General features: G+C 34.6%; 1 protein-coding gene across 1 annotated transcript; it reads left to right on the top strand.

Annotated features, from left to right (window-relative positions):
- Positions 1–2,955: 2,955 nt before the first annotated feature.
- Positions 2,956–13,020, top strand: LOC136971981 (uncharacterized). The gene is made up of 5 exons (XM_067266506.1): positions 2,956–3,371; positions 6,922–7,099; positions 8,364–8,599; positions 10,184–10,341; positions 12,878–13,020. The coding sequence occupies exons 1-5, from the start codon at positions 3,219–3,221 to the stop codon at positions 13,014–13,016; spliced, it is 864 nt and encodes a 287-aa protein (XP_067122607.1). The 5' UTR covers positions 2,956–3,218; the 3' UTR covers positions 13,017–13,020.
- Positions 13,021–14,875: the final 1,855 nt, after the last annotated feature.

Raw genomic sequence — 14,875 nt, 5'->3', positions numbered from 1 at the left:
AACTGGCTCTATTTTGGGGGGTTTATGTGGTTGTAAAATACCCCGTTTTAACGAATTCTATTGTGTTTAAAGCGTGAAAAGGTGTTCGCATCATGGTTAAAACACGTTTATTATATTAAAGATACGACCTCTCGGAGCCCGGGGTGGAAAATGTCTACTTTACACTTCAATGACAAACGATGTCTTGCGTAATTCCCAAATAGAAGAAGAAGAAGGGGGAAAAAACGTGTTTTAAACAGAGAAAATATTAATAAAGCACTTTCCTCCTTACATAAATTAAAAGTTTAACCCCATTACTCAGATTTACACTCGTCTCACCCCCGAAAAAAATTATTATTAATGAGTATCTAACACTTTTTTCTACCACGTCTGAGGTGATCCTGGTGAAGGAGTTAAAGAGGATGTGGCTAGAGAAAGTCCTTGACACTCCTGGCCCCACTCCAATTCTTACACTTGCTCCATCTTAATCTTTAAATATATGTGACTCGAATGCCATATTCCGGTAAATTTTAACGTCAAATTATACCACAGAATAAATAAATCTGTATGGTTTAATTACTATTATGAAGATTATTTTTTGAAGTGAAAGGATATACTCGATATCCTATAGGATCTACTTGAAATTTTCTAAGAGATGTGCGATAGTTTACTCCTAAATTTTACGTAATTTTATGTAATGTATACCTTTAACTCCTGTTTATATTATCGTGTCCAGTTATACTTGATTTTTATCCCTGTATCTAGAAGCGTGTGGGTGTTTATAGAGTTATAAACTTAAACTATCGAATATTTGAAATCGCGGTACCCAGTTTAATCACCTTTTTTAAAGAAAATTCGATGTAGAAACGTGAAGTTGACAGATCCACGTGACTAAAATTCACTTATTTATGATAAATTGTAGGAATATTTAGGGCTATAAACCTTTAAAAAAATAGGTTAAAGTTGATTTCCAGCCCACGTACTTTGTCAGAATTAGCAGATAAAGATTGACGTTTAGTAAATTTAAAGGAAAAAATACTAATTACACCTTTTTTTTTTACGGGTGTAGACACCAATTCTAGAGCCGTCTAGTCCATAATTTTTTTTTCTAGAAACTAGAGAAAACGATGAACTAGACGGCTCTAGAACTCGGTTATCGTGGTGTATTGGATAAAGTATTTTGACAAGATTTAATATTAAACTGATAAAGGAACAGGAAGATCCTTGAAGTGGGGATTGGCAGCATCAATCTTTTTAATGAACATCCCCTTTTTTTGCTGTGTTGATGCTTTTCGTGGAGTAAGAACTGATATATTTATGTGTTAACACGGCTTCTGGGACGTAGAGAAAGTGAAATATATATATATATAGAGAGAAAATATGTCAGTAAAATTAGCATATTTACATAATTAGACATCGCTTCTTACTTCCTAGAAATATTAATTAACGTATCAAGTTATGAAACGAAAGCATGGAGGCTTTGAAAGCTCGCAATATATGATTAATGCAAAGTCAATGAGAAAGTGTTTATTTCAAGGTCAACCTGTGTATTAAATATTCAGAATTACGAATCTGTTTACTGGGATTGCGTAAAACTTCCAAGATTTCTCATAGCAGGGCCGAACCAGAGACTTTTTTTTTTATCCTTCCTTATGCACCACCGGGAGCATTGGTCGCGCGAATTTTCTGGTAGATACTCTCTAATGACGTCATCAAAGAGGCGACATGTGTCGGGGGGCCAGCGCGCCTGACCCCGTTGACCTTCGTGACCCCGTGTAAAACGAAGCCGGCGACAAAAACTCGCATTTCCCACCGAATGTAGGGTGTTCTCATCGTTCGACCTTGCGACTTTTAAAGAAGGCGCCCGGCTCTTTTTCTTATAGGAACAATTTTGACAATCGTAAATTCGCTTCTTCGCTAAGTTCATCGATGACTCGGATGATTGAGATCGTTTCCTCGGGCGCATGCTCCGTATCTCTGTACCAGCGACCACCTGTCGCCCCGAAAACAAGCAGAATTCTATTATCCCGGAGAAAAACTCGCAGGGGGGAAAAAAATCCCTACATAATAGAAAAATACAATTGTCTTCTCAAGGTCGCGCAGGTGTTGATCTATAAACTTACCTAATATGGTATGGAAAAGAAATTAAGAATGGCCAAAAAAAAAAAAAAAAATATATAAGCATTATTTGCTCACTCCAAGTCAATTTAAATGGTTGGAGGAAGCGATTTTTTCTTCTTGCACCACAATAAAAACACTGAATAGGTAATTGGAATAATGTCAAAATTCAACCTCTCGTGCCCTGGGCTGTTTTCCTTCACGTGTTTTCTAAAATTAGAATATTTTGGCCAAACGAATCACGTCTTATATGTAAATCATCCAAACATAAAAGTCGTAAAATCCCCAACTCATTCTTAAGATGTAAGATTCCACCCTCCTTCCTGTTGTGAAATTGTTACGTCTCAATTCTCTTAAAATTTCGTCTCACGTTATGTTAAATCTATCCATAATTAAGTTTACTAACTTTATAAGGGGTGTGCTGCTACATACTAAACATATTTAAGAACACGGGGACCATTTTTTTCTGAAGTCCCTCCATGTTGCAGTCTCGGTGTTATGGCACTTCCAGTTGTAAAAACTCGATTCTCACAGCTAAAATTTCAAATTAATATACCACTAAAGTATCACCTTCCCTTATATATTTTTTAAATTAAAAAAAAATAAACCTCATAAGCAGCAATTTCTCATACCGGTCCCACCTGTTACATCACCCTGTTTGTTAAGTGATCCCCCTGTTTCTTCCGAATTTACTGTCAAACCATATTATGGGAATTGGATATAACACATGTTGCAGTGTCGGGGGGAGGGTGAGCGCAGAAAAAAGTACACGACCCATCCCCGTTTTATTAATTTCATTGATTAATCGAGGAGCGTGTGGGGGGAGGGGAGGATCGGTGTCGGCATATTTCGCTTCCTGGACGTCTCCTGATCGATTTTTAGTGAAGATAATTGATAGTATGTGTATCAGTGAGTTAACAGTAATTTAATATGGAAGAAAGTATATGCGCAATGATATAGATAGATGCAACACGGTCATGCAGAAGCGAATAGCAAAGTAGTACGTGCTATCCTCACTCGTTGGGTAGAACAGACGTCCTTCAGTAACTAACTATCCAGCCAGGCTTCAACATGAGCTACCAGGGCGATGCTGTACCTTAGATGTAACCTATGTGCTAAATATGGCATACGTAAATAAACTCCTCCAACTATTCTTCACTTTATTAGTATTGGGTTCGGCGCATTGTAGCAACAGTAAGCAATTCTTAGAGAGTTTACTCAGGCAAAACAATAATAATCTAGTGTTGACCGTGTCTACAAACAATACTACAAAGGTGAGTCAATGTTATAATGATTTATAAGTAAATTTAACACAATTTTAGTGTGGAACGAGTGTTTATTAAACAGGTAAAAAAGAAAAAAAAAACTCGCATGTTTAATTAACCCAAGAGAAAGTTCGTGCTAACATATCGAAGGGTCATTCGCGGGTTTTTCCATTTTTCAAGCTCGTCATCGACTGACTTAAGTGAGGAAAGTGGGACAGAGCGAGACATTTCCAGTCTGGCAGAGACAGCATGACTCTTCTAAGGATAATCTGCCAATTTGCCAACCCCTCCTAACATGGCAACACTTTCGAGTGTCAAGGGTGATTACTTCATAAATGGTATTTTATTCGCGGCGATTTATATCCATGCACGCGAATTTTTATTTAAATTAGAAAAAAAAACACTGCTCTATTTTAAGAGCGATAGATATTTTAATTCTAATTAAATAATAATAATAATAATAATAATAATAATAATAATTAATTTAATGGTCATCTTAGACGATAAGGATCTATGACCTTCGAACGACCTTCGAATATTTTTTTACTCTTTTGGAGTGGCAACATGAGCATAATACATGAATTTTTAGGAACGAAACACATGGATAAATGTCGAATTTAATTATTGATATAAATAAAATATTCACACAGGAATATTTTAACTAATTAGTGTGTTGACCTAAATAATTTTCGTATAGGAAAACAAGAATTTCGCTAATCCTTCCTCTTGTTTTTTTTTTGGAGCCACATTTTTTAACTTGTACTTTCCTCCTGTTTAATTAAACATCTGTATTAAATAATTTATCGTATCCAGAACGAAATTCTGTACTTTCCTACGTAGGAAAGTGTTTTTTAATCCTAGAAACAAAAGCTGATAAAGCTTACATAACAGCTTTCTGGTGTTGAGATAGCCCTGCGCATTATCTAAGAAGAACGACACAGGAACACGTGATAAGATTAGGAAAAAACTGGTGTCTACAGCGGATATCCCGATTTAAAAATATATAAGTTAAAGAAAACAAAAAAACAAACCCACACCATTCTAAAAATGAAAAGTAATAAATGTTATATTTTTTCCATCAGGTTATTTGCTTAGGGTCTCGTTGCCCTCACTCCGAGTGTCATTTATACCTGTCTACATACCTGGAAGCAATCAATACCAAGGTAAACGAATTTAAAACAGGTGTGTGGGTGTTTACTAGCGTTTACTCCACCCCAGGACCGGTTAAAATAAAAAATAAAAGAAAGATGGTCCCCGGGGATAGTGGAGTACTTGAGACCAATCTCCTGACTATTCTATTAAACAGGCATCTTCAGCATCATCTTAAACCAGGGAGAACGATTTAGATAAGAGTTTTCTTTTAGTGTAAACACGGTAGATTTATTTTATCCACGAAATTTTCGTGATATTTTGCATTTATTTATTCGGCGAAATCCAGTGTTATTGTAACACGTCACACTACACGACGTTGACAAAAATAGTCTGGCGTGTGTGTTTTGGTCTGGTGTATTGATGGACGTAAGACAACACGACTGTACCTTGAGCGTATGATGTTGATATTTCTTATCATAAATCGAAGACAGAGCCATAAAGTACTTCTCAAGACGCGTGCCTTGTATCTAATCTTAGTTTGACTTCTTCAAGAACACCGATAGCTCTTCCTGCGCTGTTTCTCGTCACTGTCTACGAGGGACAAACCATTTTCTGGGGAAATTTCCTTAAAAATTCTTATCCGGAAAGTATCATTAACTTAAAACAGGGGATGAAGACCTTTTACAAGAGAAGAAAAAACAGTTTTCTGAAGTTTCGTATATCGCAGCTGTCAAAACAGAGTCTAGGTTAACCAAACACCCGTTAATGTTTTTATAATTTAACCAGAAACATTTAGAAGATCAAAAGAAAAAAAAATTCAAACGAAAATTTATAAATGATTAACGGGGGCACGAAAATAATAAAAAAAAAAGCACGAGAGATCATTCTGAAGAAGTGAGTCATAAGGAGAATCTCATTATAATGACCTCGTATTACACGGGAAAATCGCCTTGTGACGTCGTACCAGAGTATCAATTTATATTCTCACAGTTTCAATTGATTTAACACATTAATTCTTTCGATTTTTTCCCCCCTCCTAACCTCGAAATTTCATGCTCTCTATATGAGAGAAAAACGTCACACTACTACCTCTCTCACGTGCGGTCAAATAGAAGCTCCTTTATTGGTATCAAAAGTAAACAACCACCGCCATAAGTGTGGAAGTTGGTGTGTTTTTCTCGGTTATATATATAAAAGTCAACGTTTACGTGACCTTTGACATTTCCTCTAAGAGGGGTTGAAATATACTAAACTCTCCGAGTAACTTGATGGATTGGTATTATCCTAATAAATGTCAACATCGTGACGTCACCAGACGGAACTGCGGTCGACAAAGAGGGCTTTGACGCCGTTTAGTGTATTGTAGACACGAGAAATTTATATTACTTTTGCTTAAAATTTACGAACCGGCCTTAAAAAACGTCGCAAATCCTCGGTAACTTACGAATGAAAAAGCTACACCGCGGATTATCTTACGTGTTTAATGAAGGGTAACGTGTAAAGTATCTGTTTTCTCTCATTTTATATTCATGATAAGACTTTTTTCCCCTTTTTTGCGCGTGTTTTCTTTATTTAAAGCCGATTTTTATAGCAATTATGTAAGGTTTTAGGCCCAGATGTCCGGGATCATTTCCGGGTGTTTTCAAAAACATAACCTTGTTCGACCCCCCAACACCGTGTAAAAAAATTATAATAAATCTAAATGATCCACTTATTTGTGGCAATTATACCGCCGCCATACTATAATTTCGAATTTATGAATCTAGAGAGGATCAAGGACGAGTGGCTACATTAAATAAAATATCCGTTTGTCATCGGTTTGAAACTAATTTATTGAATGGACCACGTTAAATGACGTCAAAATAGTAATGGGATATACGTAAAATTTGTCTTAAATTCATTTACTACAAAATAACGGGAAGATATTTTAGATAATCAAGTATTTTTAACGTTACGATATGTTTACAACACTATTCTGATAATTTTTCAAATAAATTAAGCTTATTGGTTGATAAAACAATGCGTAACCAATCAGAAACCGATTATAATTGAGTTGTTTGTAACTGACCAATAAGCAGAGAGCGCGGAAAACATTGACCAATTATTTCAAATTGAGTAATTTATAATTAACCAATAAGCGACGAGCGCGAAACTATTAATCAAGTATTTGAAATTGCATCATTTATAATAATTAACCAATAAGCGACAAGCGCGAAAAATCAGCCAGTTATTTCAAATTACTTAATTTATAATTAACGAATAGGAGGAGAGCGCGAAAACATTAACCAATTATTTCAAATTGCGTCATTTATACTCAACCAATAACAGTAGGTAATTTTTAAAAATTTAAATAAATGAAGTTTATTGGTTATTTTATAAAAACGTGAGTGATCTAAGAGAGAAAACTGTCTAAATTAATTTAAAATTTCTAATTATCGAATATTAATTAAATTATTTCAAATTTTAGGATGTAAATACATCATCTTCGATGCCATCATTATCATCACACGATACGAATCAGAGTAGCAGTTATCGAGAATTTTACAGACTGTTTTATGGGCTACAACAGACGGAAGAAGAAAATGATTTTCAGGAAAATGACTTAAGTAGGGCCAAAAAACCGAAGAGGATCAAAAACGGAAAAGGTATTTTTGTAATTTTCTATATAGGAAAAAATAGGGGAGAAAAAAAAACAGAAGTGGATGAAATTCAAACACTTATAGAGCAGAGAGGGAGAGGATATAACCCTTATCCTCTGTATAGTACGCATGTTCAGTTCACTTTTTTGTGACGTAGACGAATGATATTCAATTAAGAAAATTTCAGGAAACATCCTGTTACCTATTGAAAGTCTTGCTTGACCCGATTTTATCTTTATAACTCCAATTATCACACTGGAATGCTCGATACTCTGTGTGTTTTTTCTGTGTTTTATAGATCAGTCTGCACACTCTCTTAATGAGTAACGGTTGGTGTTTTCGAATGAATTATTCAGGAGAAAGAAAAACTTTATCTGTGTTTTATTTTATGGTCCAACTTATCTGTTACTTTAATAAGTAAAAACGAGTGAATTATATGATGTAGTGTGTATCAAATTTTGTTACACGATATGGAAGATTGTCATTGGCATTTGTCCAAGCACATCAAACACGTGCACTTTATCGAATATGAAGATATATTTTAACAAATACATCTGAAAATTCAAACAGTGGACACCTCTAAACAGTGGGAAGTTTTTCGCTGTAAACAGTAGCCAGCTTTTAGGGAACAGAAATATATAAAAATATATACAGAATAACTTCCTAACAACTGCCACCTCTAAACGGCGACCAGAAAATTTATTAAGTAAAAACTTCCAGACGATGGCTCACCTCCGAACAACGACCACTTTTAATGTTCCCATCATTGACCGTTGTTCAGGGGTTTTTTGACTGTATTATCATTTAGGTAGAAATTGCAAAATTTTTAACAAATAAAGTTATTAATATAATTAAAAATTTAGACATTTATATTGTAAATTTTACCGTTTTTTTTTTTTTTTGTTTAAAATTAATCACCATTTAAATTTATAAAACTGGGAAGACTTTAAAGTGAATTTATCAACATGTGTGGCCTTCGGTTATACGATTGAGATGCAAATCCAATAAATCTGCGGTTTTCGCAACGCTGATTGGCTAGATTAATTCGATTGACTGACAGATTGTCCAATAATCGATCAATATCTAGTAAAAGCCACGCCACTAACAAATAGGATTAAAGAAAATCGATAAAACTTTAGATTCTTATCTTCCCCTTCCATTTAACGCTACCATTTTTGTTTTTTTTTTACGTCATCCTCCGTGTGTTTATTGTAGTGTTTAACGATTCGCCTTATACTAGAGACGTTTTAACTGTATTTTTATCCGCTAGATCTGGAAGACATAAGACAAGCCAATTTACATTATCTAAAAATCAGAGACGTGGCCCGATGCAGAACACCAGGAAGTCGAGTGATCAGGGTTAAAGATTATTATCCGGATCCATCAAAGGAATACTTACCCAGGTGTACTGTAGTGTACAGATGCGGGGATGATAGCGGTTGCTGTGACAACGATGCCTTTCAGTGCGTACCCAGGTTCGTTCAGGAGGTGGCACTGCCTTTTTACGTGAGTACCATTCAATTTTTTTTTTTTTTTTTTTTTTTTTAATACGTGGGTGACATTTTCGTCTACACTTTCAATTTTTAAATTGGGCGAATTTCCTGCCCAAACCTATCATTTCTTTCCTTGTAAAAATATATATCAATTGAAGGAAACAATAATTTCTTCCTTTAACACTATGCCCAGTTTAAATAACAGGCAATTTAAAGTGATGTTACCCCCTTTAACAAGTCATAAAATAGAGAATTCAGACCGAAGACAATAGATATACACTCGTGTTCTCTTACGTCTTCTCCATTAATCTATATTTATCCATTATTATTATTATTTTTTTAAAAATACATATTATATGTAACACAAGGAATTTTGTTTTATTAAAAATACATTTTAAAAACCTGTATACAACGGCCAGTTTTTCGGGAACATTTTTAAAAATAAAAATACAGAAAACAACGTCTCACCTTCGAACAACGGCCATTAATTTTTAGTTTCCCCGTCAATGTCCGTTGTTCGGAGGTTTCTCTGTATTATCATTAACGTATAAATTACAGGATATTTTAATAAATAAAAAAATATGTTTCTAGTATCATTTATTCTTATTTAATTAATTAAAAATAAATTAGTAATGTCCAAAATACGTTTAAGTAATTTAATCCGTTTTAATTTATAACATATGGTGGCATCACACAGATCATATCTGAGAAAACTGTGATAGAAGGACAGATAAAAATTCCACAGGATGGATACTGTGACTATATATTACTCATAATGTATTTTATAATCGATTTTTTCCCCCCTATCAAAGCTTAGACAATGATCAATTTTAATGGTTACACTGACCATTTATCTGGTCAAGTTATAATTTGTCAATAGAGACATTAAAGTTATAACACGTAATTTGACCTTGTGAGTGTCTTTAACTAGAAAAAAAAGAGACTTATTAAACTATAATTATTGGTGATTAATTGCACTCGTTAACTAGAAAGCTACATTTATGATGGGTTTTTCAATAGGGCGATGCGCTTTTTAGCTTAATTTTGTGCAATTTAACGCTTGAAGAATTAAATTTAGCTAGAAAATTACATTCTAGAACTTAATAAATGTACAAAATTATAGAGAAATAAGACTATAGTTTACACTAAAAGGCTACATTTGTGGTAGGTTTTCAATAGGGCAATGCGCTTTTTTAGATTAATTTTCCGCAGTTTAGCGCATACAGAATTAAATATATCTAGAAAATTAGTTCTAGAACTGCAAATTCTAGAGAAATAAGACAATAGAAATTCTAGAAAGCTAGGGTTTTTTTTCAATATATTCAAGACGATGCTCTTGCTATCGATAACGCTTTCAGAATTAACCTTAGCTAGAAAATTAGATCTAGAAGATAACAATATGCAAAATTCTAGAGAAATAAAACAATAATTCACCTCTGTCCTTGAACTCCTTTATATATATTTTCCCTACAATTAACACCGATTTTTAACATAACAATGATAAAACAAAGGAAAGGGAATTATGAAAATTACATTGACCCATTTTCTAAAAAAAATTAATTTTTATTTATTTATTTATTTATTTATTTTATTCTAGACTTTGCACGTGGGAAAACAAGGTTTAAAAATTGGTAACACGATCGAAAAACTATTATTTATTAATCACACTCAGTGCGAGTGTCAGCCAGTTAATGATCAACCACGAACAGAAGAGGGGGTGTCGAGTGATGCTAAGGCTAAAGTACAGCGTAACAGGTAAGATAATACATTCCTGTGTGTTTATTTGTTACTTATAAGCAGCGTACAGTCTTATTTACATGAAAAAATTACATAACAATAAAGGTGTAGTATTGTAAGGGAGGTGTTAGTTTGACACTAGTCTCAGGCCTCTTAAGAGTTGAATCGTTGAAATATTACGTTACTTATCATACACTATATACGTGTGTGACGTCGGTGAGGCCATCGTATACGATACGCCGCCCGGCCACACCTCCGTATCAAGGTGACAAGTTGTTCCAGAATGGTCCACCTGGGCAACCACACCCGAATTAATCGTCTTTCCCCCAATAAAGATGCCTAAAACAGTGTCTATAACTTCAGAAAATGCTGCTGACTCATCCGAAACTTTCAGAAATTGCCCCTAAATCCCGTATCATCGGTCGTTGTTCTGTGACGTAATGGCTTCCTCATTCTTTTCTATCACAAAAGGAGTACAGGTCGATAGTGATTCAGCACATCATCTATTTCTATAAAGTCTATGGCCCGTCACTTTCTTAATCTTTCTCGAGAGCAAAGAACTTTTTCTTTTTTTCCCCCTCCCTTCTTCCCGTTTCGAATTCTCAACAACAGATGGCACCACAGTACCGGGGTGGAAATTAAGTTTAATTCCACGTATAAAATAGTAATCGCTAGAGAAAATTTATTTTAAATTGTTAAAATTATTCGAAATATATTTAGAATTTTTTAATGTTAGAAAATTCTTGATTTGGTTATAATAACGATGACTTAATTAAGTGCGGCGTATACGCTAATGACGATTTGTCATCCGTTAATGATAATGCATAACAGAATCGTGAGCTTATAATTGATGATTGTATAATTTATGTTAAGCTTAACGCGTATGGCTGCGAAAATCTTCCACAGCATTAAACTGTATAGAGAAAACTGGAATTTATATAAAGCACGGGTGCAAAGTAACTAGACATTGAGAAATCGCTATAATTTCTACATTTTTAAAGAAAATTTGCTAAAAGTTATTCATTGCTGTACCTTATTAAGTGAAAATATGAGTGTATATCTGAAAATTTATTGTAGTTGTCAGCACCATCCACAAAACTTCCTCAAACGAACGTGGCTCGTGATGTGGACGGATGGCCAATTCTGTGTATAAACAACGTCGTGGTCATTAACTTTGAATGACAATCCTTGATTGTTTCACGAAGGATGTGGCATAACCTCCCTTAACCGTACGCAACCACCGCCTCGCAATAACTTTTAATTTTTACCCCTCATAGCGTGCAGCAATACGCGCTCGCTCTCGAACAGACAAGCGGACATTTTTCTTTGCTACTGCAGGTGCAACTTCTGTCTTTCACTACTCACACCAACGATGCAATAATTATAAAACGCATTGATTGTTGTACATGAAAACATAAATTTTATTACGATTCCCTTATTATTGGAAAAATCGTAGAGATTCATCAATACCTAGTTACTTTTCATCCACCTTGTATATTTCTAAGAATATTCGAGTTTCATTCATGGAAAAAAAGGAGAGATAAAGCACTTCATCCTCGACGACAGAACTAATACTTTGATGGAGATAAATTACAATCTGGATAAGAAATACAGCGGTTTGGACGAGTTCCAAAATATCAAACTGAATTGCGGACCGGACAATTAGTTTTTGATGTACACGTCGACATGATAAAGGGAAAGATGCTCATCTCCTTTTTTTTCCATCCGCATCTTTTCATCCCTTAGCATCCGGATGCTTCTGCAATTTTCTCTTTAAAATACGCGGAAGGGGGGGAGAGAGAGTTAAAAATCACTCGACTCCATTATTATTTTATGTTTATTTTACTTACTCGTTAAACATAAGCAGATGGGATGCGGCAAACTATTCTAGAATTATTTATTTTTCTAGCATCCCCCCCTGGAAAAAATCACGTGAGGATCCGTATGAAATTTTTATCCTTTTTTGTATCGATTCCACAGATTTATTATGCGGCTCTTGGTCGCTGCTGCTTTTAAAAAATTCATTAATCTAATGAGAATTTTTACAGAGACAGACTGACACACAAGAAACACGACGTTATTCTCTTCTTGAATAATACATGGCAGTGGAGTTAAGTCTTATATAGAAATAAGGCTTCGTACGGGGCGTTATAGGGATTCGCATTTATCTATAATCTTGTTATTTTATTATTAAAAGAATGAATAAGAACACGAAGCGTGATAATCCGTTGTATCTTTCAAAATAAGCGATAACATCTTTCTCCTGATAATCCCCCCCTTATTAAGCTTGTTTGAGTTTAATGAGGGGGTTATCGGGAGTTTCCCCTGTCTGCAGCTAAGGGGGGAGCTAAAATTTGTCTTGAAAGCTTAATAAAGGGGACTCTGACTTGTTCAAGTCTAATAAGGGGGCCAGAACTAGTCTCAACTTTCTTTTAAGTGTAAAGTCTTTATTTTCCAGTTAAAATATTTAAAAAATTGCATTAAACTTGTCACGTGTCTCCATGCAAATTAGAATAGAATACTTTTTTTTTAACGTTCTTACGTTACTTGGCAGCTGTCGCGAGTGTCCAATTCCTTTCCATCGTCGAGAATACCCAGATGGGAGATGCACGTGCGATTGTTTCGATCGCCAAAGACCCTGTTTAAGGATCAAAAGGGGAAGAGATCCTCTAGCGGAAGTGGAGAGAAGGTAATTACGTCATTGGAGAAGCCATTTTTTTTTTTAAATTATTAATAACCCCCGATTAACGTCTTTACAGGTGCGTAGAAAACTGGCTACTGTCACATTCCCCGACTGCGAGTATGGAGAGTATGACGTCACGACCGGGCTGTGTCCTAAGAGGGACAACGAAGGACACAAAAAATTAGGCATCAAGAGCCTTTCGTCCAATCACAGATGGTCTTACTTGGAACGTGATTAAGAAGCCGCCGGGCCAAGACTAGTCTTTACCAAACCCCTGGAGGGTGGACCCACCATCACTGCCAAAAAAAAAGTGAGCGTGAACTCCGAGTGTAGAGCGGGACCAAGCGCCACAAATGACCTATAAATTTGGAGGGGTGAACCTGGTGTCACTCACAATTAAACGCGTATAGACTCATATATATATATACATACAAACACAATTATAGTTTCTTTAATTACAATTAAGTTTATTATCATTTTATGTGCTCAATGATGACGTTCTCTACGGGATGTAAAATTGTATTATATAATTATAAAGAGCAGTATTAAGCGTGAATGTAGTTTTTTTCACTTCTTAAGGCTCTAATTACAATTATTTTCTGTAAATATGCCTTAATTTCAATTAAAATTTTAATTAATTAATCAAAAAAAGTACGCCGTTAAGCTCGACCGTCTTCTTAGCTTGTGTGTGTATCATCGTTTACTAAATAACGTGTAAATTAAGTTCGATAATTAATCATGTTTCTGGTTTGTAAAATGACTAATTTAGTTGTTAATTATATTTAAAAAGTCAAGCGCAATTAACACGAATTGATAGCTTTGATGATGATGAAGATTCTTTGCTGATTTATTTATAAAAAAAAAAAAAAAAATACGAAGCGAGTGATGAAATAAAGAAGGAAACAACAATTCAAGTCTATTTTCTCTATTGTTTTCTACATAAAAACATGTTATACATGTGTTATGGTGTGTTGTGTGTTGTGTGTGTGTGTGTGTGTGTTGTGTGTTGTGTGTTGTGTTTGTGGTGTTGTATGTGTTTGTTGTTTGTTGTTATGTTTGTGTTGTGTTTGTGTGTATGTGTTGTGTGTTGTGTTGTGGTGTTGTATGTGTGTGTGTTGTGTTTGTGGTGTTGTATGTGTTGTGTATGTGTTGTAGTGTGTAGTGTGGTGTATGTATGTGTGACGGGGTACGAGCTTGCTCATCCACTTTGAAGCTCAATAACTCCTGTGTCTTCTGTTGAAAGTTTCTGAATTTTTGCAGGGAGATCGGTGGGCTAAGGTCACTGGTGATATTAAATTTTGGTGGTTAAAGGTCAAGAGGTTGGGGAGATAGATTTATCGAAGTTTCCACTCGTTATTAGCATTTATAATAATTTTATTTTAAAAACTCATCTCTACCTTCAAAATTAATGTTTTTGCCTCTATAATAATTAATAATATAAATAGTTTTTAAAAAATCTCCTAATAGATGGCGCCACACCCAATTTTAACTTTGTTTTTGGCCGGGAAAGCTACTCAACTCGTTTTTTTAAAATTAATTTTTACGTATTAAACAGCGCAAATTCGTAATTTTCTACGAAAATATTCAAGAATATTCAATTTAAAAGTGAATATTCGACACGGAAACTTGGCGTGTTTAACCTAATTTCCATAGACTTTATATTCAGCGACAGCCGGAACGTACGAACGAATTAATTATCTAAGTTTAAAAATTTGAATAAATTAAAACTGATTTTAGTAAAATTCCGGAATATTCCGAATAATATAAAGTTATTCACGTCTAAATATAGATAATAAATTCTTATTTACACCATTTTTATGGGTTGATAAACGTAATTTACTAGCGCCCATTCGAAATCTATATACTGGG

This window comes from Centruroides vittatus, unplaced genomic scaffold (genome assembly GCF_030686945.1).
Source record: "Centruroides vittatus isolate TY-2023 unplaced genomic scaffold, ASM3068694v2 contig_2747, whole genome shotgun sequence".
NCBI classification, from domain to species: domain Eukaryota; kingdom Metazoa; phylum Arthropoda; class Arachnida; order Scorpiones; family Buthidae; genus Centruroides; species Centruroides vittatus.
Note: the sequence above shows the minus strand (reverse complement) of the source record. Positions and strands in the feature narration are given on the sequence as shown.